This window comes from Quercus lobata, chromosome 8 (assembly GCF_001633185.2).
Source record: "Quercus lobata isolate SW786 chromosome 8, ValleyOak3.0 Primary Assembly, whole genome shotgun sequence".
NCBI lineage: Eukaryota > Viridiplantae > Streptophyta > Magnoliopsida > Fagales > Fagaceae > Quercus > Quercus lobata.
Window position 1 is genome coordinate 59,094,055 of NC_044911.1, and position 27,332 is coordinate 59,121,386.

General features: G+C 35.4%; 2 protein-coding genes and 1 non-coding gene across 5 annotated transcripts; 2 read left to right on the forward strand and 1 right to left on the reverse strand.

The window, feature by feature from the left end:
- The first annotated feature begins 2,546 nt into the window (after positions 1–2,546).
- Positions 2,547–9,227, forward strand: LOC115954902 (methionine--tRNA ligase, chloroplastic/mitochondrial). The gene is made up of 12 exons (XM_031072901.1): positions 2,547–2,938; positions 3,454–3,597; positions 3,733–3,882; positions 4,349–4,516; positions 4,858–4,982; positions 5,218–5,311; positions 6,215–6,313; positions 7,137–7,317; positions 7,443–7,558; positions 8,154–8,309; positions 8,628–8,756; positions 8,886–9,227. Exons 1-12 carry the CDS (start codon positions 2,627–2,629, stop codon positions 9,054–9,056), a joined length of 1,845 nt encoding a protein of 614 aa, XP_030928761.1. The 5' UTR covers positions 2,547–2,626; the 3' UTR covers positions 9,057–9,227.
- A 2,434-nt stretch (positions 9,228–11,661) lies between these two features.
- LOC115954903 (UDP-glucuronic acid decarboxylase 6-like) lies at positions 11,662–16,140 on the reverse strand. 3 transcript variants are annotated; one of them, XM_031072903.1, is made up of 13 exons: positions 15,974–16,140; positions 15,249–15,363; positions 14,906–14,992; positions 14,651–14,738; positions 13,865–13,956; positions 13,714–13,778; positions 13,540–13,628; positions 13,225–13,302; positions 12,994–13,087; positions 12,748–12,814; positions 12,559–12,622; positions 12,422–12,462; positions 11,662–12,126 (listed from the first exon to the last, which is right to left on the reverse strand). In XM_031072903.1, exons 2-13 carry the CDS (start codon positions 15,336–15,338, stop codon positions 11,941–11,943), a joined length of 1,041 nt encoding a protein of 346 aa, XP_030928763.1. In that variant the 5' UTR covers positions 15,339–15,363; positions 15,974–16,140; the 3' UTR covers positions 11,662–11,940. The 3 variants fall into 3 exon arrangements, with proteins under 3 accessions (XP_030928763.1, XP_030928762.1, XP_030928764.1); XM_031072902.1 differs by having other exon boundaries at positions 15,601–16,057; XM_031072904.1 differs by lacking the exon at positions 15,974–16,140 and adding an exon at positions 15,853–15,921.
- A 4,219-nt stretch (positions 16,141–20,359) lies between these two features.
- Positions 20,360–20,431, forward strand: TRNAH-GUG. Its single transcript has one exon. It is a non-coding gene; the product is annotated as a tRNA-His (tRNA).
- Positions 20,432–27,332: the final 6,901 nt, after the last annotated feature.

Sequence of the window (27,332 nt, forward strand, 5' to 3'; positions counted from 1 at the left end):
TTATTCATCAAGGCCTATACCTACTTCTTCAAATCAAAGTGGGGATTCTCCTTTAACCTAGTTCGAGATCAAGCCAACGGGCCTCGCATCAAATCAATCACGTTCGACTATTCATTCAACTTGGAGACATCACATCAGGATTCAAGATCAAGCTTTATAGCCCCTTCAGATCGTAACATTTCTTGGAGACAAAGCTAAGGCAATGGAACTCTTCACATCACAAGAAGCCGATGGGAAAGCTCCTATGACCAAGCTCGTCAATGCCTCGACTCAACCAAAGACATTCATCTCCTTGAGCACTTTAGGGGCAGGAAAGCACACCATCGCTGAGAAGGAAAATTCAACATTCCCTCTAGGGGACTTAGTGATAGGGGGCAAATCATCCTACTCTACATTAACAACTAAGTCAAGCACTACTTCGTGTTTGGGTCCTTCCCCAGGATCCTTTCAAGAGGTTACCTCTTCAATCTTCTCAGGAAGCTCATCTCGTACGATATTCATGTCGGCCATGATGACGGAGACTACTACCATTGATGAAAAGATTGTTGAAATGGGACATGCCATCGCTAAACTTACCAAGACTATGGAGGAGAAACTTAGAGAGAAAAACCCTACCGACACTCTGCCAAAATAGAGAGTCATCTCTAAGTCCAAAATAACACTCTTGCTCCCTCAAAATCAAGGCTCATTTCTACTTCTTCAAATCAAAGTAGAGATTTTCCTTCAATTAAGTTCGAGATCAAATCAATGGCCCTCAACTTCAAATCAAAACTCAAGTACATCTAATCACACATCCAACCAGCTCGAGACATCAAAGTACGATTCAAGATAAAGGTTCATAACCCTTCGAATCGTAAAGTTACTTGGAGATCGAATCAGAGGAGTTTTATTGTATTCTTTCATTGTAAAGAGTCATACAGAGGATTGTACTCACATATATACAAATCAAATACAAGTTGATAATTTGTTACACTATTTCGTGATCGTGTGATTTATCTTTTACGAAAATTGTGTGTACAACGTGTCAAAAAAATGAACATGTGTTACAATCCCAACGGGTCCAGTCCCACTAGACATTAGACCTAAATCTCCCTGATGTTTATGATTCAAATTTTTTCTCTCCTATTTTAACTCTTGAATTACACACACACACACACACACACACACATATATATATAAGTCACATTCATATTTTTATGAGAAGTGTTCATTTAGTCTATAATGGAGTTCATGAGTTTTAGTTAGTTCAACCGGTAAAGTCTTTGATGGTTGAATAAGACATTTAGGGTTCAATTCCCATCTACACCAAAAACCACTGATGATAAATAACTATCCTTATAAGTAGGCATCATAGGTTGAAACACTCTTAAAAAAAAAAATTCTATATTGGAGTTCAATTAAAAAATAAATAAATCAAACTTTGATATAGTAACTGTGGGGACCGGCCCAGAATAACGGGTTAGCTAGGCCTTAGGCCCGTCCGAGGACCATTCTGTCCGAGGAGACGTCGCGGCCCAGAATCCTTACTCAGGCCCACTGGAGCAAAGAAAACACGTCCGAGGAGTAATTCCTCCTCGGACATTCCAAAATCTAGGTCAAAGGTGCATCCCAGCTACTGTAGTACTCCCTCCAAGCACATAAAAAGAAAGGAGTCCCAAAATATCCCAGTAAAGGCTGTCACCACCTCATTAAATGCACCACAGCTACTCTCTTGGCCGCATTAATGAAGAGAAGACCCTTGAACAGTGCTACCTTGGTCACTGCAACTCACAAAGAACTGATATAGGTGTCTGATGAGATAGGTGCTCAAGTAGGGGTTTGGATGATCAACAAGTGTAAGGCCCAAATGATAAAAGAGGGCCAATATAATATGTAAGAGTCCCCCAAGAGAAGGGGACAGAGAAAAAGGAGAGAAGAGACAGAGGAGCAAAGGTTCATTATACGAATGCATGCCCATGAATAAAACTTCCCCCTTCACATCCACTTTCTTCATTCTTGTTTCTATATCTACTAAGGACATGCAATGAACCGTTTAAGCCAACTGGAACCAAGTTTTTCAGCCCATACTCTACAAAAATTCATTGTGTGGGACCTTTTGGGCCAAGGCCTGACCATCCAGGACCGGATTAACTAAAATCGTGTCCCTACAGTAACCTTGCGGGTTTTTATTTTTATTTTTAAATTTTTTTTTGGGGTCAAAACCCACACTTGGAGTGGGAGGTTTTTGTTTTACCTATGCCACCATGATTTAATTAAACGGCTGACTGTTTCTCAAAAAAAAAAAAAGAAAAAAGAAAAAGAAAAATAACCGGCTTAAATTATTGACTTTTTGTAAGTTAGACAAAAATATTTTTTATTTGTTTGAATTCTAGGCAAAAATATAAGGTTTTTGCTTTGGTAGAAAATAAAAAGTTTTGTACATGAAAACAATGAATTAAAAAAAAAAATTGTATTAAGTTGGTTTAAAAAATTAAACTGAAGAAAAAGGACCTTAATCGTGGTGATTTATCAGTCACTTGAATCTCTTCCACCCAATCAATCGTAACTCCCCCCTACTTATCTCCCCAAACAAACCAGAACACTTCAACAGAACTCTACTCTGACTGATAGAAAAAAAAAAAAAAAAATGGCAGCGAGAATAAACCAATCGATACAGAACACTCTCTGGCTCTTAAACCCTTTGCATAATCCATCCAACTTAGTCAAGCCCACCTTCCATTTTCGCTCAAACCCTTTCTTCTCATCTCCTTCTTCTTCTTCTTCTTATCGGTCAAAAAGAGCTTTATTCTGCACTTGCACAAGCGCTAGCTCAGACAAGAATCTCCAAGATGGTGGCGAGCCCTTTGTCCTAACAACTCCTCTTTATTACGTAAATGCCCCTCCCCACATGGGCAGTGCTTACTCTACCATAGCCGCTGATGCCATTGCTCGCTTTCAGGTCCCTTTTGCTTTTATTTTTGGATAAAAATGTTTTTAAACAAGTGGGGTTTGCATAAAGTTGGTTTTTTTTTGGATGCTATTTTTGAGAAAGTATTTATATTTGGTTGCTATATGTATGAAATTAAGAGAAACAAAAAGTTGGGTTTGCTTTCTCTGTTGCTTTTATTTGTTTAATGTTTGAATTTGAGCTAGCTTATTTGTTACCAAGGTTCAAGTAATAAATTCATTTCAGTTGTTTTATTTTTGGTTTATATATGTTTCATGGATTGATGAGATGTCTAAAAACAAAGTAAAGAGCTCAGCTCTATAATAATGAAGAGTAAATTCGAATAGATTTATGGTTTTATTTGAAAAGACAATGTGTGTGTATATTCTTAATAGCATATAATTTAAATAATTTTACAAGCAAATCAGGGAAAAATGTGCATTGTTTTATTTTTATGTTGTTGGGCGATTCTAGAGTTGCAATGTGATGTAAAAGGCAAAATATTTACGGTTCATATCTTGTGGCAGAGGCTGTTAGGGAAGAAAGTTGTATTCATTACCGGCACTGATGAGCATGGAGAGAAAATTGCTACTGCTGCTGCAGCCCAGGGTTCCGATCCGAGTGAACATTGCGATGTCATTTCACAAGCATATAAGACACTCTGGAAAGATGTAATATTAAATCCAAGATAGAAATTCACTCTCAGTTTATTTTGGCCTGACTTGTTGAATGTTCCACTTGCCGTGCATATTTTCCATTTTTCTTTTGTAATCTTTTTCGTTTTGTTGTTTACTTTCTGCCTGCAGTTAGACATATCTTATGATAAGTTCATTCGGACGACTGATCCCAAGCATGAAGCAATTGTGAAGGAATTTTACTCAAGGGTTCTTGCCAATGGTGATATTTATCGGGCTGACTATGAAGGACTTTATTGTGTCAACTGTGAGGAGTATAAGGTGATATTCGCATTTGAACTTGTAAATGTGGATTTAACAACATTATCTAAATTTAATTTCCCTTATCGCCTTTTTTTTTTTTTTTTTTTTTTTAATAATATTCACAACTTTTTGGTATTAGTGATTGGGGGCTCTTGCATTACATGTAGTGGAGCATTTTATAAAAGCGTCTTTTTTTTCCTTTTTTTTTGTGGGGGGGGGGGGGGGAGGTGTGGGCTAGTATTTGTGTAGAAAATATTCTTTGATATTTGCAAGAACTTGTTGAGACTTGTATGTGGAATTCCTTTTTTTTTTTTTTTTTTTTTTTTAATAATAGGTTTTTGCTGATTTCCATTTACATATATGCATTGTCTTGTTTGAATGTGTGTGTTTATGTATTTGTTGTGGTTGTGGTTGTTTTGTTTGAGAGTGGTTTTGTGTTTATGTACTACAATAATGTAATATCTTTAGCTCTGTGAATCTGCAGGATGAGAAAGAATTGCTTGATAACAACTGTTGCCCTATGCACCTGAAGCCGTGTATTCTGCGAAAAGAGGATAATTATTTCTTTGCACTATCAAAATATCAAAAATTATTGGAAGAAACTTTGACACAAAATCCAAATTTTGTGCAGCCTTCGTTCCGTTTAAATGAGGTGAGATGGTAGGGAATTTTGTAAAAACTTAGTCTAGTATGTCCTTAATAGTTGTCCCTGAGTTTTACTGTAAAAGTTCTTTTTTTTTTTTTTTTTTTGGGTTTTGGGGGGGAGGGGGGGGGGGTGGGGTGTCTTTCAGCATGACTAGTTTCCTGCTAAGAGCCTGAGCATCCTGATTGAGGATGTTCAATGTTGTAAGCTCAATAATTGGGATTACTCTAAATTCTCTTTGTCTCTCTTTCTCCTTTAGCAATTTACTGTTGAAATGTTATGAATATCCTTTTTGTATCTTGCTATATGGAATTTTCTATTGATTACTTTTATTATTAATTTTCTTCAAGGTGCAAAGCTGGATCAAAAGTGGCCTAAGAGATTTTTCCATTTCTCGAGCATCGGTGGATTGGGGCATCCCAGTTCCTAATGACAATAAGCAAACTATATATGTGTGGTTTGATGCATTACTAGGGTAAAGTCCTTTTCTTTAGTAATTCGGGATTTGCTAAGCTTCTAATGTCCTAACTTGTATGACAAATGTTTTTTTTTTAATCACCACAAACATGTAGTCAGTTAACTCCAACTTATGAAAACAGCTGTTTGTAAATTGAAATAGATTTATGAAAGCCTCTGCTTTATATATCATTAGAGATGTTTATCTATTAACTTCTATTGACTTTTTATTTTATTTTTTTTCTGTTGAACAGATATGTATCAGCACTATCAGAGGTCGCAGAGCAACCCAATCTACAACGTGCTGTTTCTTCAGGTTGGCCTGCCTCACTACACTTGATTGGGAAGGTATGGCATCTTCTATGCATTTATGATTTTTTTTCTTCTTCTCAGAAAGTATATTACACTAGTGTGAATGTTTCATATCTTTAATTGGCATGCCATTTACAATTGACACCAAAATGTGATATTTTCCATGATAGTAATTCCAATTGATCTCTGGCCATGTTCTCTGGAATGTGGTTTATTGTGTCACATGCTCTTTAAAGATGCTTGTTAGAAACTGTGTGGTTAACCATCTAATAGCTGTACTAAATTTATCATCTTTATGCTAATTATTAAAACCTCGTAAGCTATTAAGCTGTAAGACCCGAGTCATTCAATATTTTTGCACATAATTTTCTCTCCAAGTAGGTGGCGTATTTCAGCGTTCGACTCTGGATTGTGGATGCTGTGAAATATGACCTCATATTTTTGGCTCAAATTGTATTAAATATTAATAATGCTAGATTGTTTTTGAGGTATAACTGATGCAGGAGTAGGGCGCAACACTTTCATGAATGTGCTTTGCATCAATAAGTTCGTATCTGGAATAATTGATGCAGTGCACATTATTTGCATGTTTGGGTATTCCACAGATTTGATCTTGGGATGGAAAATCTGCTCTGTGATATCCATGTATTTGATGCTGAACTCGTGAATTTTCCTGGAACAATGACTTGCAATGTTGGTCAGTGTTGCTTCATTGCTTGTCATTTTTCTGTCTTTGTTATTATAAGACATATGTGGTTTTTTGGGTGACTTTTCTTTTCATTTTGTTGTTGTCAGGAGCCTTGTACAAATATATATTTTTTTTAATAACTAACTGTCTTATGTTCCTAAAATTCTAATGGTTGGAAAGGTGGTTTCCCACACTATTATATGGAGTTCAGAAGTATTATACTTCTCTAATGTTTTCTCGTTCTTCTGTAGGATATTTTGCGTTTTCATGCAGTTTACTGGCCAGCTATGCTAATGTCTGCAGGACTAAGCCTTCCTAAGATGGTGTTTGGCCATGGATTTTTGACAAAGGTATTTGAACTCAGAATATATTTCATTTTTCCCTCTATGGATATACATAATATCTTCATGTGCTACATCTTCCTAAGAGAGCTGTTGGTTTTATAATCTTAGAACAGCTATATTCTTTCTTATTATTTGTGCTGTTGGGCCTCATATTTCCCGAGGGTTAAATTCTCTTGGGGAAAATTATGGATCTGATATTTTTGAAAAGAGAAGCTTGCATTGATGGGGCTCCATACAGATTAGAAAATTTGAGCATCTTGCCTTTTCTAGTATCTCACAGTATTTTCTCTGTATGATGGTGGACATTTCAATAATGGTCTCAAAACATCTCATCAAACTTTTCTTGAATCAAAAGAGAGTGGTCAAATGGATATAGTAAACTTATGGCTAATTATTTACTCAATGTTGAGTTTGTTTTCTAGTTGCTAAGTGGAATTCTATACTTAACATTCTCTCTTCCTTTGTGATGAAAGAAGTGCTCTTGCACCTTCCCATTCCTCGCATATATCATATCTTGCCAAATTAATTTGCACCAGTTGTACATCCATATATTCATCTTCCTTAACTGGTGGGTATGAGTTTTCTTTATATTGTGCTTTCAATTTCTCTGAACCACAAGTCTTACAATTCGGTTTCGTTAGTTGCTGTTGTCTCATAAATTTAGATTTCTTAAAGTCAGTTAGTGGAAGTGTATTTCTTTGTTACATAAAATTTTGTATGTTTGTCCTTAAATTATCAATAGTCATGCGAGTGAGCTAGAGTTTTTAAATTTGTCTCATATACCTAATTTTATTTCATGCAGCAATGCTTTTTATTTGTAAAATTATAGGATGGCATGAAGATGGGGAAGTCACTAGGAAATACACTTGATCCAAATGATCTGGTTCATAAATTTGGCGCTGATGCAGTCAGATACTTCTTCCTCAAGGAGGTGGAATTTGGCAGTGATGGGGACTATTCAGAAGACCGTTTTATCAATATTGTCAATGCACATCTTGCCAATACAATTGGTATATCTACTCTGGCTTCTTATAACCAGTCTTTGTGGATCATTGGGGTTGCTGCTTTTATATATTTTTGAATTTGTGAAGCTGATGGGTGTATTCATATATATGACCTTAACTATTCCTTGCAGGAAATCTTCTTAACCGTACTCTTGGACTTCTAAAAAAGAACTGCCAATCAACTTTAGTGGTTGATTCCACCGTCGCAGCTGAAGGAAATGCATTCCAGGATACTGTGCAGAAGTTGGTAAGATTTGGTTCAAATTTATAAATTCACGTGTCATCCAAGGATGCATTATTTTAGTGGAATGACTTGATAAAAAGTGACTTTAATTTTTAACCATGACTAGCCTTTTGTGACTGCTGCACTTGTAGCCTGGTGGGTCCCCTTGACACTGGCAGCTGCTCGGCTTCCTGTTAGAATATTCTGAATTTTGAAATAGCAGGCTAATTCCTACTACCAAATTTTCAACTTCCTATTAATGGGGAAAGCAGTTGTAAAATATAAGATGTGTTGGAGACAGACTAGTCTCTCCCATGCAAATGTGTGTTTGAATGTTGATATTCATTTCTATTTGTCACTTCACATGTTTCTTCTTGCATGTATTTTTTCGTAAATGACTAAAGTTTCTAATTGAAAGTTCTTATGAATAGTATATGTGCTTATGGTTGGTCCTATGATATTAATAAATAAAGGTCAACTTGCTACCTTGGTGATGCATGCCAGGGGCTCTCTTCTACAAAATGTTCTCTTCTTGTTTTGTTTTGGGAATTATTGTTTGTGATGAATTGCATCAACCTTTTGTCCCAGGCCTTCTGACTTTCCCACTCTACTTTTGTAGGTTGAAAAAGCTAGGGTTCATTATGAAAAACTCTCACCTTCATCAGCTTGTGAGGCTATTCTAGAGATTGGAAATGCGGGGAATTCCTACATGGATGAACGTGCACCATGGTCTCTCTTTAAGAAAGGGGGTGCTGCTTCTGAAGCTGCTGCAAAGGTTTTCCATAAGTACACATAAATTATTAATTGCTTCAACCAGTGACTTATAATAATCATGTTGATGTGCATTTTAGTCTCAAATTACCTCAGCATTCTATTTCATTTTTAGTTCATCTAAAACCAATGGGGAAAATCTGTTGCAACCCACCAATATAGGGCAAATGACTATTTGCTGTAATATTTATTGCCAGTTTTTCTACTTTATTTTTATTGGACCTCGTACAAATTGAGTTCAGCCATTGAAGTTTTTCTAAGTTTTTATTAATTGCCAATACCTTAATTTCTTAAGACTTTAGTCTTATTGATGTTGGAGCAGGACCTTGTGATTATATTGGAAGCATTGAGGATTATAGCAATTGCATTATCCCCGGTCACACCAAGCTTATGCTGGAGAGTATATGCACAGCTTGGCTTCTCAAAAGACCAGTTTGACACTGCAACATGGGTCTCTCTCTCTCTCTCTCTCTCTCTCTCTCTCTCTCTCTCTCACACACACACACAAATGAAATAAAAATTTTGTGCATATATATACTTCCATTTGATTAGCAACTAATTTAAAGGTTTTCTGCTGTAGAGTGAGACCAAGTGGGGTGGGCTGAAGGGTGGTCAGGTAATGGCTCAACCAAAACCAGTCTTCGCAAGGATTGAAAACCAAGTGGAAGAGGAAGATGGGGGTGAAGCAGCTAAGAAGGTAGTGAAAAACAAGGATAGGCTACCTCAGGCTCAAGGGGTTGCAGAGGCTTAGGGAAAGAGACATAGTTGCCTTTCCCTGACCACAAATTTCTCCAACTTTTTTTATTTATTTATCAAATTGTCAATTGTAAGAGTTTGTACTCATTTTTGGCAATAATTTTGTAATAGATTGTTTTGTAATAGATACTTCCAATAAATTAATCCAGTATTTCATCTTCAGTTCTATGTGAGCAATAACCAATTCTATAAACGTTCTATGCAAGATACATTATGTTACATTGAACTTCTGGATTGCTCTGTTCAAAACTGGCTTGATATACACTTCAAACAAAGTGCAAGAAATTCTTACAATATGATTCTAGTCATGTAACCTGGCGTCTTTTTGAGGGGCAATAAATAGTTTTACGCCTCACACAGTCACATAGGAATCAAATTTAGCCAAATCGATGGGCGATTTTAAACTTTCAAAAGCTAATGTTGCGTGGTGCTAAAACTTATTAAGGGTTTTTCTTTCTAAGCTCTTTCAAGTAATATGTAAAAATGCATTAATTAAGACACTAGTGAAAACCCTCGTGACGCTAGAATTATGTGATTGCTAAGAGTTTGTAGTTCAACTAACATTTTCTAGTGTTTTTAACAGAGATGTCTAGGTTCAAATCACTCTTCCCTCAATTATTGATATCTACGATTTATCCTTTTTCTCTTTTATCGCGTCCTTTTTGATAGAGATTAGATGCATGAATTTTTGGACTGCAGGACCTCATATAGGCAAATGAGCAAAAAAATATGCAATTTTGATGTATTCATGGGTGTGTGGACGACTAAATTTCTAGTTCGAAATAAGTCAAATAAGTAAAATAGTTTCACAAATGCGAATTTGTATTGATGAATGTGTGGTACAATTCTCTGTGATTACAAAAGAGTGATCCTTTAATTTGATTTCCTTGAAAGATTTGTTGATTGGAATTGTGGTAATGTGATTTTGATTTTAACACAGGATATCCTTCAATTTGGTTGAGGAATGGATCGAAGATCTTTGAAACGGAATTACAATGAATCTCTGGCTATGAACTTGTTAGAAATTCTTTGTTCTTCATGTTCTTCGTATTCTTCGTGTTCTTCGTGCATTCTTCTTTTATGAAGGTTTGTGGTGGAAGTTCTTCGATGCTTTGGAGGCTTGAATTTGTAGAGTTTCACTGATTTGTGGTTTGTTAAGGTTTCTGGAGGCTTTTGAGCTTGATTTCAATGAACTTTAAGACTAGGAATATGATTTGTATAATTCCTCTTCGAATGTTTTTTGTATTTGAAGGTTTGTGGCGGAAGTTCTTCGAGGCTTTAGAGGCTTGAATATGTAGAACTTCACCAATTTATAGTTTTTGAAGGCTTTTGAGCTTGATTCCAGTGACCTTTGAGATCTAGGAAGATGATTTGGATGATTTCTCTTCAAATGTTCTTTGTATTCGAAGTTGAAGTTCTTGAAGTTCCTGGAGGCTTCAGGGCTTGGTTCTAGCAAAGCTTTTGGACTTCTGAACTCAAGATCTCTTCCCGGTCTCTTGGTCTCTCTCCCAAGATGTCTTGGTGTCTATTAATTGCCTTAGGAAGGCTTTTATTTATAGGAGTTTGGAGATGGGTGAGCGACATGTGGCGGAGTCTGATTGGTGACACATGTCACAGCCTGATTGGTCCGTTTATGTCATCGCTTACACGCACATATGTCATCCCTTACGCGTGTTGGACTGCTTATGTCATCACTTACACGTACTAGACTACTTATGTCATCACTTACATGTGCTGATGTGTGATTGGTTTTTGCATGCATTTTATGCCTCTAATAATACTTGGCAAATTTCTGTTAGTTTTTGAGTAGTGATAGCAAAACCTAGTAGCAGTATGTGACGTTTTGTAATTAGCTGTATTTTGTGGACTTGGTAGTATGATGTGTCAACTTATGATAGGTCGGGAATTTTCCCGACCTACAGGGTGTGTAAATTTTTATCCCCATTCAATTATAGATTCTTTAATTTTTCATTTCTACTCGTAGATCTAGAGCTATATCTCAAGATATATGAAATGGGAGGGAATAAAAACCCTTCAACTGAACAACTGAACTAAAAAAGAAGGTGAAAAAAAAGTACATCAAATTTGCGGTAAGAGAAATTTTCTTCTGCAAATATCTGATAAAAGAAAAACAAAAAGTAAAAATAAAAATAAAAGAGAGTCATTAAAATTTAGTTGAAGTTGCGCCAAATGATTGCAAGAAACTCTGATCAAGCCATTCAAGTCACCACCTTTCACTTGGCTAGCAGTACCCAAAACATAAAAAGAGCTTTTGATAATGAAAAGAGTTTTGGATAGTGATTTTGATTATGCTGTATAAATTGTGAAACTTTTATGCAGCTATATGGAGCGAGAATGTGGAAATGATCTGCCAGTCTAAATAACCAAACAACCAAAGCAGCCGTCTTCTAATCATATATCAAGTTATCTTTTTTTCCTTATAACCCAAATTCTCCCTAGTGAAAAACTGAAAAGTGCCATTGAATCACAAGATTTTTAGCTCTAATAAAATACTATTCAACTAAACACAAGAGGTAAAGGTATGAGCAACATCAACAACAGCATTAATAAAGTAAGAACGTATGACTGAGACCACAAACTAAAAAATATTCTTCCTAAATATTTTATTCAAATACCGTAAAAAATGCCCAGGTAAAGAATTTCCTGGTTATGAGTAAAACTTCATTACAAAAATAAGAGCCAATACCAATTCACATATATAGGAATAAAGAACATATAGTGCACCAAAGTAAAATGCCGGTTTCAAGCATTTCTCAAACTCTTGTGCTGATGTAAACCGGGAAATGAATGCACACAGCGTGCCTGCATCCTTGCAGTTCATTGCTATAAAATGTACTTCATTGCTATAAAATGTACTTTTACTTCTTTCGGGGGACTCCAAGCCTAGTCCTGAAATCATCCTCCATGAGGGGAAGGCCATCGCGCAGCTTGACTGTTGGTTCCCATCCTAGCAGTTCCTTTGCTTTTGTGATAATTGGCTTCCTCTGGCGAGGATCATCGGGGGTGTTCTCCACCATTGCGATCTCCACCTCAGGATTGATAAGCTGCAGGTGACATAATAAATTCTCAGTTTCCATGTTTATATATACTAGCTTCTCTTGTTCTAAATTAATATTTGGTTTCATGTCTGATGGTGTGATGTTTGGACACAGACAGCATGGAAAAAAAGTTGTTTTTGGATAAGAGTTCTACATATTGATGCTCCTTTATAAAGGGTCATCAATATTATGAGAGATGTAATATTTGCTGGCATAGGAATGGAATGTGATAACAAACCTCCATAACTAAAAGAGATCTATTATCACATTTCAAGTAAGGAGGAGAAAAAAAAACACTGACCTCCTTAACAGTCTCTGCAAGTTCAACCATGGTAAATTCACCTAAAACAAAGAAAATCTAAGTTAATATTGGCCAAAATAGAATTTCATATCTGGAAAACACTTAATGTAAACGAATAGCAGATTTTGTATAAGAACCTGGATTCCCTATATTGATGGGCCCAGTGTGCTCTCCTCCCATGAGTCGAATAAGGCCATCAACCTTCAACATTGGAAATAAAGAGTTGAGGGTCAAAATAATATACAGCCAAATCCCAAATGGTACTCAGAAATTAACTAAACCATCCATAATATAAAACAATCTCCAAATAGCAAGATCTTGCATACCATGTCAGAGACATAACAGAAACTCCTTGTCTGGGTTCCAGGCGCTTGAACAGTCAAGGGCTCACCACTGGAAAAAAAATAACACGTTCAGAAATTGCATGTGAAATATATGTCAACTGATCTAACCTCGGTAAGGAACATTGACAGAAAGTTCCCATTGAAAATGCAAAAGGTTTGGGGGGAAGTAAAAAGAAAAACTCAATACAATGTTTATTAAAGACAATGTCAATGCTCTGACAAAATTACCGGATTGCTTGAGCAATGAAATTGCTGACAACACGCCCATCATCAATATTCATGCGAGGTCCATAGGTGTTGAAAATCCTAGCAATCCTAATCTCTGTCATTGGATCATTACAACTAGATAACGTAAGAACTTCCATAGTGATGCATACAAAACATAACCATCAAAAACATTGTCTTCATAAATTTAAATAGCAGAGGGACTAAAAAAGAAAGACAAGAAGTAGCTTTTACCAATCCCATGCTGCCTATGATAATCAAACATCAAAGTTTCAGCTACTCGCTTTCCCTCATCATAGCAACTCCTAACCCCTGTACATTTAGTCAAAAACATAATCAGGATAACATGAATGTGCAAAAAGTTGGTATAATTAGTATTTGTTGAATAAAAACTTCACTTGTATTAACTTTGAGAGATGTCTTTTCACAATTTATACAGATGACATTCATATTAAGATGCAATGAGATTCAGCCCCAACAAAAATGCAACCTCAAAAAAGTCCAGATAAACCATGTCTAAATATGGAGTTAGCAGAATGGCAAACATACCAATTGGGTTAACATTTCCCCAATAACTTTCGTCCTGGGGATGCACAAGAGGATCTCCATACACCTCTGAAGTTGATGTAAGCAAAATCCTGCATGTACATTGTCATATCTTGAGTAAAGCAAGAATATATTCATAAATGGCAATATCAAACGAGATGCATACTAATCTCGGACCTTGCTCCCACTCGCTTTGCAAGTCCCAGCATATTCAATGTACCAATCACATTTGTTTTTATTGTCTGTCAAGTATCAAAAGCTTACAAGTCAGACAACCACTCTATGCCAAATATCAGTAACAGAAATAAATAAATACGGATATACACACCTTCACAGGATTGTATTTGTAGAAGATGGGAGAAGCAGGGCAAGCAAGATGATAAATTTGGTCCACCTCCACCAGCAATGGCTCAGTGACATCTGCCAGAAAATAAACCCAGCATGTCAAAAATACAAACACCATCTGGACAAAATTTATGGCATTAAATGTTGAACTAGGGAGAGAGAGAGAGAGAGAGAGAGAGAGAGAGAGGGGCGGGGGTGGGTGGGGAGATATATGATGGTACAACATTGATAGATTCATTTTATTTTATTGTTAAGTTACAAACACCCTTCCCGCACATTCTTGTGGGAGGTGGAGGTGCCATTTGAACCAGGGCTTATTGGCATCATGGATTATAAGAAACTAATTAAAGGCTCCATTCAGATATCAGGAACTGCAATGGTAGCACTGAAAAATTTAGATAATATGCAAAATGCTCAAAAGAAAAGGGAAAATTCAGAAACAATGCTACAAGAATTGCCTGCATCAAGCTACTTCTTAATTGCCATTAATTTGGTTACTGCTGTAATTCTTATCTGGTCTATTGGATTATATGAAATTTTATGCCATGGGATTTGGGTAAACCTTTTTCTATTTAACCATAATGCACATGTCTATCAAACTTTCCATCCAGCTCAATTTTTTTTTTTTTTGGCTCTAATATTGAATTTTAATTGGAAATTCTAAAATTGCTATTAGGAACATCATCTTATACTCAAAAGATGCACATATTTAATCTTGGGCATTCACCAGTTAACAATTTAAAATACGAGAACATAAGAGACAACATACCATGACGAATAAGCTCAAATCTTGGGTGACCAATCCATTTTTTTAGGTTGTCCTTTGAGCCAGTGAAGTAGTTATCCGCAACAATCACCTGAGTAAATTGAAAAAAGAAAAATAAAATAAAGTTTAATGACACGAGAAAGATAAACATTTAATATAAAAATTCAATGAAGCACACGCACAGGCATAAACTGAAACTATGATTCGATTTGAAGTATTCATATAATGCACAAAACAAGGGGGCCGGGGGGTAGTTACCTCATTCTTTTCGTTTTCCATCAACCTGTCCACAAGGTGAGAACCAATGAATCCAGCTCCTCCAGTGATCAAAATCCTCATATTGGACTGCCATCAAAAGAGAGAATTTAACATAACATCTTAAAGATCATATAACATAAGGGATTTATACCACTATGATAACTCTGAAAGAATTTTGTTTCAGATAATGCCAACAAACAAATGCACTTTGGCCAAAATACTTAAAAAAAGTAAAATGTTAAATCAGGCTCAAAATCATCCAAAATTAAGCGTGAAAGACATAACATAAAGTAGATGAAATCAAAACAACACACACATAAATAATAAACAATCCCATCATTACCTGAAAGAATTTGGAATTTCTTAAGGGTGATGGGGATGGAGGTGGTTTGGAAGCTGCATTAGTGTCTCCGTTTGAAGCTTCCTTAGCCATTTGCTATCAGATCCTTCTTGAATGCCTGAGACCCCAAAAACAGTCAAAACTCTCAATTTACGATCAAATCCACAAAAACCCACAAATTATATAACTCATTCAATTCTAGTCAAACCAACCCACACCCTATAGATTTAGACCTACACCATAATCAAAACCCAGAAAAAAAAAAAAAAAAAAAAAAAAAAAAAAAAAAAAAAAAAATTTTTTTCAAAAATTTAGTTCAATTAACAAAAAAGAAAAAGAGAGAGTATCAGATCACCTGAATATGAGTTGTGAAAATTTTCTCAAACACTGATTGAGTTTTTGATGTGTGCAAGTGAAAGATGAAAGCTTTATAAACAAAATGGAATTGAACAGCACCAAAAAAAGTTTGCTTTTTTTAAAAAACAATAAATAAAATTTAACCACCAAACAGACCCACTGAGGAGAGAGAGAGTTAAGAAAACTTGAAAAACACGAAAAGCAGAGAGAATTGAAAGCTTGTCACCAAAGAAACTAGTAGACATTACACCTAACGATTTTCAGATCTGAATCTCGTTCTATCTGAATCTCATTGTCACGTGTGACTGAGGTTTGCTAAACCAAACAAAACATTTACAACAGTTATAAACTAAGATTACTGTTTTAATTACCTTGGAGATATCAACAATTTTCTTTGTTTTGAGAGATTTAAGGTTTTTGTAAATTGAATGAGTAATCTAAAACAATTTGATGATTATATTTATACATACACAGTGGGAGTCTGTGTTCCATTCTGTAACCGAACATCGCGGTCTATCTTAAACGGAAGAAGTTACCCATCATTATCAATCACTTAGCGCCACGTCATCGTCTTAATCTTACAAATGTTGTACATGCAATTTTAACTTTTTCATGGGTTTTGTTCCCCTATTTCGCGGCTTGTTTCTGGTAGAGTCAACATCATGGGAAGTATGGTGTATTCCACCAATAAAAATATTCCAACTTAGCATCCAAAAAGTTTGATTAGTAAATTTGTTTTTGAAAATCAAGTTGATAAGTCATCAAAAATGTTAAGAAGATCAATCAAATTATTAAATTTTAAGTCTTGATGGTATAAAATTATATATAAAAAATAAGTTAATTAATCAAATAATAAATAGAGAAGTATTGTGTCCATAATATTTTTACGACACTTTCACAGTAAATTAGATGTGTTAAGTCGTTATTAGTTTTTTTTTTTTAGAATTAAGTTATTATTAGTTTTAATTTAGACTTATTACTGAAATTAATTTTTTATCCACCAATAATAACATGTAACAATCTGTCACTTATGATTCGTTATGAAAATATTGTGGATATAGCATATTTATTTGGGATTATCATTTTTTTTTTCGAAAATACTCTTACACCTCTATGTTTAAGTAGAGACAAAACTAAAAGATAATTCAGTAAAAATACAACTCTAACTCCAACTAAAACATTACCTAAAAAATAAGATCGCTCTCCTGTTAATTTTCAAATTATTTTTATAGGGTCACGTTTTTCAGGCCAAACCCAAGATGCATGAAACCTTAGACCAGTGAGCCCGATACAATGAATTTGTAGAGAGTGGGCAAAAGAGCTGGGTTTTAGTGTATGAACAACGACCACCACGGTGTTCCTCATGGGCCGAGTTTATCAGAGAGAATTGGTCTCGACACGATCCGAGGAGCTTTTTCTGGTGCCTCTAGTGTGTTGGGGGATCTCCCATTTTCTGTTTCTCTTTACTGCCTTTTTATAGTAGTTTTCTTCCTCCTGAATGTGGTCCCTAGAGTAGGTACTTGTCTCATTAGCCCCTCTCTCCAGTTGTTGGTAGTGGTTGTAAAGACAGAGAAGTATGGCTGTGTCAGGCACAAGACACTGAATACAATAATGACAGCTTTTCCCTTAGAAGTTTCTGTTTTTTCTGTTGTCTTTTTCTACTTTAGTGCTTTTCCTGCCCTTGGAACGATATGGAGTATCGCTACCGGTGGTATATTGCCTCTTTTACCCTCAGCTATATCCATACTAAGGAGGATTCTCCCATGGCCAAGAAGGGGTTTTTCCTTGGGCTGGGCTTCTGGCCTAGTGTAGACATCGACATGGGCCTATTAGTCTTTTACCCCCACAACTTTATCTACTTTAAAAAAAAAAATTGCTTTATTGACTAAAAAATTAGATTTTCAAAATAAAAATTATATATAAAAAATAAAAATACATACTTTTTTTTTTGCTATAAAATAGGACCACTAAACCTAAAAAAAAAACTTCATTGCATTGCGTGTAATAAAGTTAATATCTAATAAATATATCTCATTTGAATGAAAAGTTGGCAGGAATGTGTTAATAACATAATAAACATACAATTTTTATTTATTTTTTAATAACAGAACATACAATTTAGATTAGTAGCTTGAATGGTTTATCTACAAAATACAAAGAGTCAAAGATACTCCTATACAGGTGGATATTGTCTGCCACGTCAATTACAGGTACATCTCATGTTTTGACATTAGAGTTTGATATACATGGAAGGTCCATTATTAGTCTATGGATCACAGTTATCTGCGGCGTCAGATTCGACTCATCACGTTTGACTCTAGTAAGTAGGATTTAGGAGTAGCTTAGGTTACAACTCACAATAACTTACCACATTAAGATAAAATATACTAGGTAAAATGCAAAGAGCATTCACATTTAATATTTTCAGACTATTCTATTTTACTATCTCAAAAAATTATTTTATCAATTATCTTATATTATTTTACAATATACCCAATATTCCAACTTTTATTTTCCTATTTTACTCATTAAAATAATATAATGTTACTACAGTATCATCATATATTTTTAAAAAGTAACTACAATACCATTAAAATAATAATTTGTGATCTAAAAAAGTTGCTACAGTGTCATCCTATATTTGCGATGGCACTGTAGCTCTATGCCAAAAAAATTTAGTATATCCCATGTTTACCAGTCCAGCTGTAGGTTGCTTTTGGGACTCTAAATTGTAAATTAAAGCTTACATTTGGCATATTTAAGTGCTAGAACAAATGCTCTAACAGATAAAAATAGTTAACAATCTATTTAAAAAAAGTTTTTATGGGAAAAGAAATGCAATTAATATTTTGACCGTTTTTAAATTTTCCATAAAAGTGATGTAAAAGATTTCTTAAAATAAATTGTTAACCATTCCCCTAAGGGCACTTGTTAGCATGAACCAATATACTATAGAATTTCAACTTTATAATTTATAGTGTTTATTTCATGATGATTACTCTTTATCATTATAAGTTCAAGACTGTTAATTTTTTACTTTTTACTTGAACTTTGAAGTCTTTCTCTTTTATGAAGAACATTTTTAAGATAGATTATATTATAAAATTTCAACTTTATAGTTTATAGTGTATATTTCATGATAATTACTCTTTATCATCGTCAGGCCAAGATATGGACACCTGTTGATTTTTTACTTGAACTTCGAAGTCTTCCTAAGTTTTTTTTTTTTCTTCAAATATGTTTAATCTTAGATTACTTATAGTTGACAATGTGTTTATTTCAAATGACCTCAATTATCTTCCCATTGATATGAGATTACTTGATTGGTTTGAGTATTTTTCAAAGATATTTGCCATTTGTTTTCAACCAAAATAGCTTGTTCTTAATTTATAATATAGCAAATTTAAATGTGGATGGGGTTTGGATCCTATATCTTTATGTGATGATTGCTATTTCTCATCAAGTTTGACACTTATTGATTTTTGGTGTATGCAATATTTGAATCTCATATCTCTTTCTCCATGATAAAAAAACCTTACTAGTTGAGCTAACAAAAACTTATATTTAGGCAACTGATTTTGGGGAGATAAGCAATTACAAGAGCACTACTTTTTTTTTTTTTTTTTTACCTTATTAAAAGTGTTTAATGATAATTCACCTTATCAAAAGCCATATAGCTTAATCTATACATGCACTTAAAATTGTGGTTGACTATGTTTATGGTTTATATCAATAGTAAGAAACTCTATGGTAGACACTCTTTACTTGAAAAATGGTTAACTACGTATTTGGTTCATAATCTTTACACTATATGTCAATTTGATTTTTAACTTTTCAAATGTGTTGTTTTGATCCTTAACTTTTTGGTATTGTGTCAAAATGGCCTCTATTGTTAAATGATGGATGAAAAATGTTGACCTGGTTGACAGCTTAAATAAAAAATTGTTTTTTTTTATGCCACATCAATAACATGTGTATTGTCAAATGGAATAAAAAATGGTACCAGAGCTTCTTCTTCTTCTTCTTCTTCTTCTTTTTTTTTTTTTTTTTTTTTTTTTTTTTTTTTTTTTTTTTTTTTTTATAATTTTAAATTTGTTTTAATGTGTATTTGGTATGGTGTTTAATCCTAGGAAACCCCTGTTAGGGTAACTTCATCTCTTCCGCATGCTTAATGCACTAAGGCCTACACTTATATCAAGGCTGTTGGATGGGACTACACATGATGGGGATGTTTGTGTGCATTGAGCTTAAGTTTAGCATTTATTATTTCTATGCTTTTGTTGAGCTACTCTAGCAACTATGATATCATTATCTTTCCATCATTTATATGTATAAATTATCAAAATTATTTAAGATCAATAGTCATGTTGTTAATAAATTGTTTAACTTTGATTTTTTTTTTCTCAAATTTGCAAGTATGAAGAATATATAAAATAATATAATCTAATAATATTTTTGTCAAAACTCACATTCAATTAAAAAAATTAAGTGGTGTAACATTATTTAAAGTTACATCTATTATAGTATAACTTGAATTCATCTATCTCTTTCTCCCTCTCCATATATATTAATCCAAGCTCTTTGGTCTAGTCCATTTCTTGAGTTTCTGCATCCACGAAGTGGTAGTATACTGCTATATCGAGACAAAATAATTTGTTGGGGTTTGCCTCCTTTTTCAAAAAAAAAAAAAGACATTGAATCAATGCTAAGGAAAAAGAAACATTTAAATAATCTATATTGAGACAATATACCAACCAGTGGCTGTAGTTTAGTGGTAAGAATTCCACGTTGTGGCCGTGGAGACCTGGGCTCGAATCCCAGCAGCCACAATCTGTCATCAGATATTTTTTGGTCTTAGCTTGCCCGTATTTTTTGATAATTGTGAAGTTCACTCAAAGCTTTTGTGAAGAAAAACATTTCTGGTCAACGAAAAATCCAATTAAAATATATGATTATTTTCTGCTAAATTTTTTCAAAAAGAAACTCTATTTCATGTTACGCTAAATAAATAAAGTTAAGAAACAATATGGCAACATGGAAATTGTTGAAAATAACTTTAGCTTATTGTTAAAGTTCATTACCAAATATAAGAAATTGATAAAAAAAAATTAAAAAATTATTTCTTGTCAACAAAATATCCAATTAAAAAATATGAATTTTTTTAGAGATTTTTTTCCGCTAAAATTTGTTAAAAAGAAACTTTATCTCACACTACACTAAGAAAAAAAGTTAAGAAGTTATATGGAAACATGAAAATTGTTGAAAATAACTTTATCTTATTGTTCAGTCAAAAAAAAAAAAACTTTATCTTGTTGTTGAAGTTCACTACCAAATATAGAAAAATGAGGGGAAAAAAGGGCAAAGTAAAACTATTTATTGCCAAAGAAAAATATAATTTAAAAAAATTACTATTTTTGTATAGATTGTTTTCCGCTTAATTTGTTTTGGAAGAAACTCTATTTCACACTTGCTAAATAAAGAAAGTTTAGAAGCAATATGGAAAAATATAAACTGTTGAAAACAACTTTAGCCTGTTGTTGAAGTTTGCTACCAAATATAGGAAAATGAGGTAATTAAATCTTTTTTGGTCTAAGATTGCCCATATTTTGTTATAAATGTGAAGTTCACCCAAACTTTGTGAGATAATTTTTTACATTTTCTAGTGTTCAATAGCTTTGGAAAAAATAATTCAAATAAAAACTGTAGGGTCACGTTTTTCAGGCCAAGCCTAAGATGCATGGGACCTCAGACCAGTGAGCCTGGTACAATAAATTTGTAAAGAGTGGGCCAAAGAGCTAGGTTTTAGTGTATGGACAACGGCCATCACGGTGTTCATCATGAGCTGAGTTTACTAGAGAGAATTGGTCATTGGCACGATCCGAAGAGCTTTTTCTGGTGCCTCTGGTGTGTTGGGGGGGGATCTCCTCCTCCTTCTGTTTCTCTTTACTCCATTTTTATAGTAGTTTTCTTCCTCTTAACTGGAGTCTCTAGGATAAGTACTTGTCCCATCAGCCCCTCTCTCTAGTTGTTGGGAGTGGTTGTAAGGACAGAGAAGTATGGCTGTGTCAGGCACAAAGCACTGAATGCAATAATGGCAGCCTTTCCCTTAGACGCTTCCGTTTTGTCCGTTGTCTTTTTATGCTTTAGTGCTTTTCCTACCTTGTGGAACAATATGGAGTGTCACTACCCATGGTAGGTTGCCTCTTTTACCCTCGGCTATATCCATGCCGAGGAGGATTCTCCCCATGGCCGATGAGGGGTTTTTCCTTGGGTTGGGCCCCTAGCCCAGTGTAGACATTGACATGGGCCTATTAGTCTTTTACTTCCCACAATAGCCCCCTTAAAATCTTGCTGTCCGGCTCCTCAGACGAAGAGGAGGGTTTTAGTGACATCGGGCCTCTGTCACGGCTTGCCAAGTCTTGCCTTCCATTAATGCCAGAGTCTCTTCGTTTGCCCGAGGCGTGTTCCTAGTTGTGAGACATTCTTTTAGTCTATCCAAGTCGCGTTCCTGTCATTTCAGTACACGAGGCGCGTTTTGATTAGGGCCCTTTCACGAGGTGACATAAATCCAACGGCTGAAGACTACTTTGGAATTCAAGAGATTGACCTCGTTTGTAATTCCTTCTTAGAGATTTGGGGCGAATTGATTGCCTCCAGATTTGTCCCCTATATAAGACACCCAGTAGGAGATCGTCCCCCTTTATTTGCAGACCCTTGGGTTATTCAAGTTCTAACTCCCCAAATGTTCCCAAAGTCCCTACTATGAGAGTGAATGAGATTTAGGGAGTGAAATGGTTATGGTCAGGGTGAGGGTGAAGGAACAAAACCCTTTTCAGAAGCCTTGGGTATCCCCGAGATTCAGAATGGCCCAGTTAGGGCAAGAGAGACAAAGACTCAAGACATTTCTTCTCCTCAATATGGCAAGAGGAGCCTTTTCTTCCTTCAGCCAAAATCCGAAGCACGTGGAGGTCGCACCAGATTTTTGGTGCGACAGCACTGGGACTTCCATCTGGCGTCGCGTGTTACGCATGTGAGGGCTTGGACTTCCCATCGTCGGTACCATCCATGCTTGCTCGATTGCTGCTACAACGATACTTGCTCGATTGTTGCTAGAGCAAGTATGGGGATTTGGCATCCCCGCTTCTTCCTTTCTTCCATCATTGGTGCCATCCAGACTTGCTTAATTGCTGCTAGAGTAAGGTTGTGGACCAGGTGTCTCTGCTTCTTCTTCTCTTCCATCACTGGTGCCATCCAGACTTGCTTAGTTGCTGCTAGAGCGACATTGAAGGATTTGTCGTTCCCGTGTATCCCTTTTTATTTATTTATTTATAGTTAGCTTATGATATAGGCTTGTCTAAGTCCTTTTATGTATATTGTACTATCTCTTTATCTAATAAAAGATGATTTTATCGCATTTTATGTATCCTTTCTCTTTTGCAATAATTATCTTGTGAATGGATGTGCTGGTGTCTTTTCTTTCGAACCGAACTTAGAACCGATGCCCTCGTCGGTAAAGAGTTATTACTTTGAACTTATCAAAATCGATGAGCACAACAATGCCGACTTTAAATAGGTTAACTATACAAGACTAACTGGGATAACAACCACACGTTTTGTATTGCGAACGGGGTGATCGCCTGAGGATGTGTAATCCAAAATAAATTGTCCGAGGGAGTCGCTGGGTACTAGGGTTCTTTTCCGCATTTCCGATGATATTCGTAACTTTAACTTGTTTTAGGTGTTTGGTCCGAGGACCGAGGCATGACTGTACCTGGTCTAAACACTCAGAAAGGCACCATTGTGTGTTAGTTTCCATAAGGCCGGAGGGCTGAGGACCATGCAAGACTTCCATTCTGCCTGGGACTTAGGCCTTTTTTTCTTGAAATTGCTAGTTTTCCGTAGGTTTGAGTCCGAAAACCATACAATACCTTGGTTTTATCTAACACTTGGGTTCTTAGAGTATCTAGTTTCCCCATAGGTTTGAGTCCAAGGACCATGCAAGACCTTGGTTTTGTCTAGCACTTAGGTTTAAGCTCTTAGAGTATCTAGTTTCCCATAGGTTTGAGTCCAAGGATCATGCAAGACCTTGGTTCCGTCTAGCACTTAGGCTTAGGCTCTTAGAGTGACTAGTTTCCCCATAAGTTTGAGTCCGAGGACCATGCAAGACCTTGGTTCTGTTTAGCACTTGGACTCTTAGAGTGACTAATTTCCTCATAGGTTTGAGTCTAAGGACCATGCAAGACCTTGGTTCTGTCTAGCACTTGGGTGTTTAGAGTGTCTAGTTTCCCTATAGGCTTGAGTTCGAGGACCATGCAAGACCTTGGTTCTGTCTAGTACTTAGGCCGTTAGAGTGTCTAGTTTTCCCCATAGGTTTGAGTATGAGAACCATGCAAGACGTTGGTTCTGTCTAGCACTTGGGCTCTTAGAGTGTCTAGTTTCCCCATAGGTTTGAGTCTGAGGACCATGCAATATTTTGGTTCTGTCTAGCACTTGGGCTTTTAGAGTGTCTAGTTTCCCCATAGGCTTGAGTCCAAGGACCATGCAAGACCTTGGTTCTGTCTAATACTTAGGCCGTTAGATTGTCTAGTTTCCCCATAGGCTTGAGTCCGAAGATCATACAAGACCTTAGTTCTGTCTAACACTTGGGCTCTTAGAGTGTCTAGTTTTCCTATAGGCTTGAGTCCGAGGACCATGCAAGACCTTGGTTATGTCTAGCACTTAGGCCGTTAGAGTGTCTAGTTTCCCCATAGGTTTGAGTTTGAGGACCATGCAAGACCTTGGTTCTGTCTAGAATTTAGGGCATTAGAGTGTCTAGTTTCTCCATAGGTTTGAGTCCGAGGACCATGTAAGACCTTAGTTCTATCTAGCACTTGGGCTGTTAGAGTGTCTAGTTTTCCCTATAGGTTTGAGTCCGAGGACCATGTAAGATCTTGGTTCTGTCTAGCACTTGGGCTCTTAGTGTTTAGTTTCTCCATAGGTTTGAGTCCGAGGACCATGCAAGACCTTGGTTCTGTCTAACAGTTGGGCTCTTAGTGTCTAGTTTCCCCATAGGTTTGAGTCCGAGGACCATGCAAGATTTTGGTTCTGTCTAGCAGTTGGGCTCTTAGAGTGTCTAGTTTCCTCATATGTTTGAGTCCAAGAACCATGCAAGACCTTGGTTTTGTCTAACACTTGGGCTTTTGGTTTGGCCATCAAGTTCTCTCTCCGTAGGAGATTCAGCGGACTGGACTACTAAGCTCGCGAGAATTAGCCCCTTGTCAAGTGCTCAGGGCACACGTCTGACGTCAGAAGCCCCTAGGACCATGTTTCGTTTAGCAACCTTTCCCACGTAATCAACGCTTCGAAGTGTGGGCCTGAGTGGAAGCTGAGTTACGACAACGACGATGTGTTTTAGGAAATAATGGGGAGGCTTTCGTGTAGCTTGTACCACCGCCATAACGGTCTTTCTAATGGACTCCTACTTGCAGGAGCTTGATCCCACTGTGATTAGCTGTTGCACTTGTTAACGCACAAGCTCTTCCCACAGACGGCGCCAATTGTAGGGTCATGTTTTTCAGGTTAAGCCTAAGATGCATAGGACCTTAGACCAGTGAGTCTGGTACAATGAATTTGTAGAGAGTGGGCCAAAGAGTTAGACTTTAGTGTATGGACAACGACCATCATGGTGTTCTTCATGGGCCGAGTTTACCAGAGAGAATTGGTCCTCGGCACGATCCGAAGAGTTTTTTCTGGTGCCTCTGGTGTGTTGGGAGGGGTCTCCTCCTCCTTTTGTTTTTCTTTACTCCCTTTTTATAGTAGTTTTCTTCCTCCTGACTGAGGTCCCTAGGGTAGGTACTTGTCCCATCAGCCCCTCCCTCTAGTTGTTGGGAGTGGTTGTAAGGACAGAGAAGTATGGCCGTGTCAGGCACAAGGCATTGAATGTAATAATGGCAGCCTTTCCCTTAGACGCTTCCATTTTCTCCATTGTCTTTTTCTGCTTTAGTACTTTTCCTGCCCTGTGGAACAATATGGAGTGTCATTACCCATGGTAGGTTGCCTCTTTTACCCTCGGCTATATCCATGCCGAGAAGGATTTTGCCCATGGCCGAGGAGGGGTTTTTCCTTGGGCTGGACCCTTGGCCCAGTGTAGATATCGACATGGGCCTATTAGTCTTTTACCTCCCACAAAAACTATTTCTCGTCAACGAAAAATTCAATTAAAAATATAACTAATTTTTCAGATCATTGTTTACCACTAATTTTTTTTGGAAAGAAGCTCCATCTCACACTACGCTAATTAAAGAAAGTTAAGAAGCAATATGAAGACATGGAAACTGTTGAAAAAAACTTTATCTTATTGTTAAAGTTAGCTACCAAATATAGGAAAAAAAGATAATATTTAAAAAATAATTTTTAGAAATTAAGTCATTATTTAGAAAACATTAATATTGAAACACCCTGATTATAAGATGCTTTTATAACCCATAATCACCAAAAAAAAAAAAAAAAAATCAAAATGAATATTCCTTAATTTTGAAACTAGGTCAGTAAAAAATAAAAAAATAAAAAGAAAAAATGAGTGATTTTTGGTTCTATGGTCTGATCGGGGTTGGGCCAACAACATGATAAATAATATATTTATTTAATTAATATTATAAATAAATACAATCAAATTTATAATAAATTAAAATTCACTAAAAATATGACTAATTTTTTTGAGATTGTTTTCTACAAAAATTTTCGAAAAGAAACCCTATCTCACACTATACTACTAAATAAAGAAAGTTAAAAAGCAATATGAAAACATCAAAACAGTTAAAAACAACTACTTTATCTTAATGTTAAAGTTCACTATTAAATATAAGAAAATGAGATAATTTTTCGGAAAATAATTTTTAGAAAATAACTCATTTTTTATAAAAACATTAATATTGAAACAAATTGAGTATAAGATACTTTTATAACCAATAAACACAAAAAGGCAAAAAAAGAAAAGAAAAAAGAAAATGTACATTCGTTAATTTTGAAAACCAGGCCAAAAAAAAAAAAAAAAGTAAGTTATTTTTGGTTTTATAGTCTGATTGGGGTTGGGCCAACAACATGATAAATAATATAATTATTCAATTAATATTTTGAATAAATACAATAAATATAATAAATAAAAAATTCACTAAAAATATATGTAAAATTTTAAAGGAATTTTGTGTGCAACGTGAATCACAATTTATGTAATCAGACTTATCAACATTTTTCAAAATAATGTATAGAACCATAAAAAAATGATGACAATCATTGATATAATTACAATAATATAATTTATTTTTTTTAAAATTGATAATTTTGGTAGGAATAAATTGAAGCATTGACACCTTTGCTAAAATACAACTCTCAAACAAAGCCTAAGGATTGTCAGTCTAATTACAAGGCTTTGAAAAATATAATATACTTAAAAATAAATCACACAAATAGAACAATTAGATTTCCAAATTCCAAGCAAACACAAAAATCTAACATTTCTCATCAAGGGTGCATATGAAATATTAAAAAGATAAAAAAGTGACAATCAATAATGACCCATACGAAAACTAATAAAAGCTTCTCATCCTAATCTATATATAAAATAATAGGTGAAGCAGAGAGAGTGTGAAATTGAATTCCAAATTAGAACTCTAATTTTGTACCATGTGTCTAGAATCTGAAATTGAAGTTGAATTTTGCATCATGTGATTAAATGTATGAGCCCGAATTTTG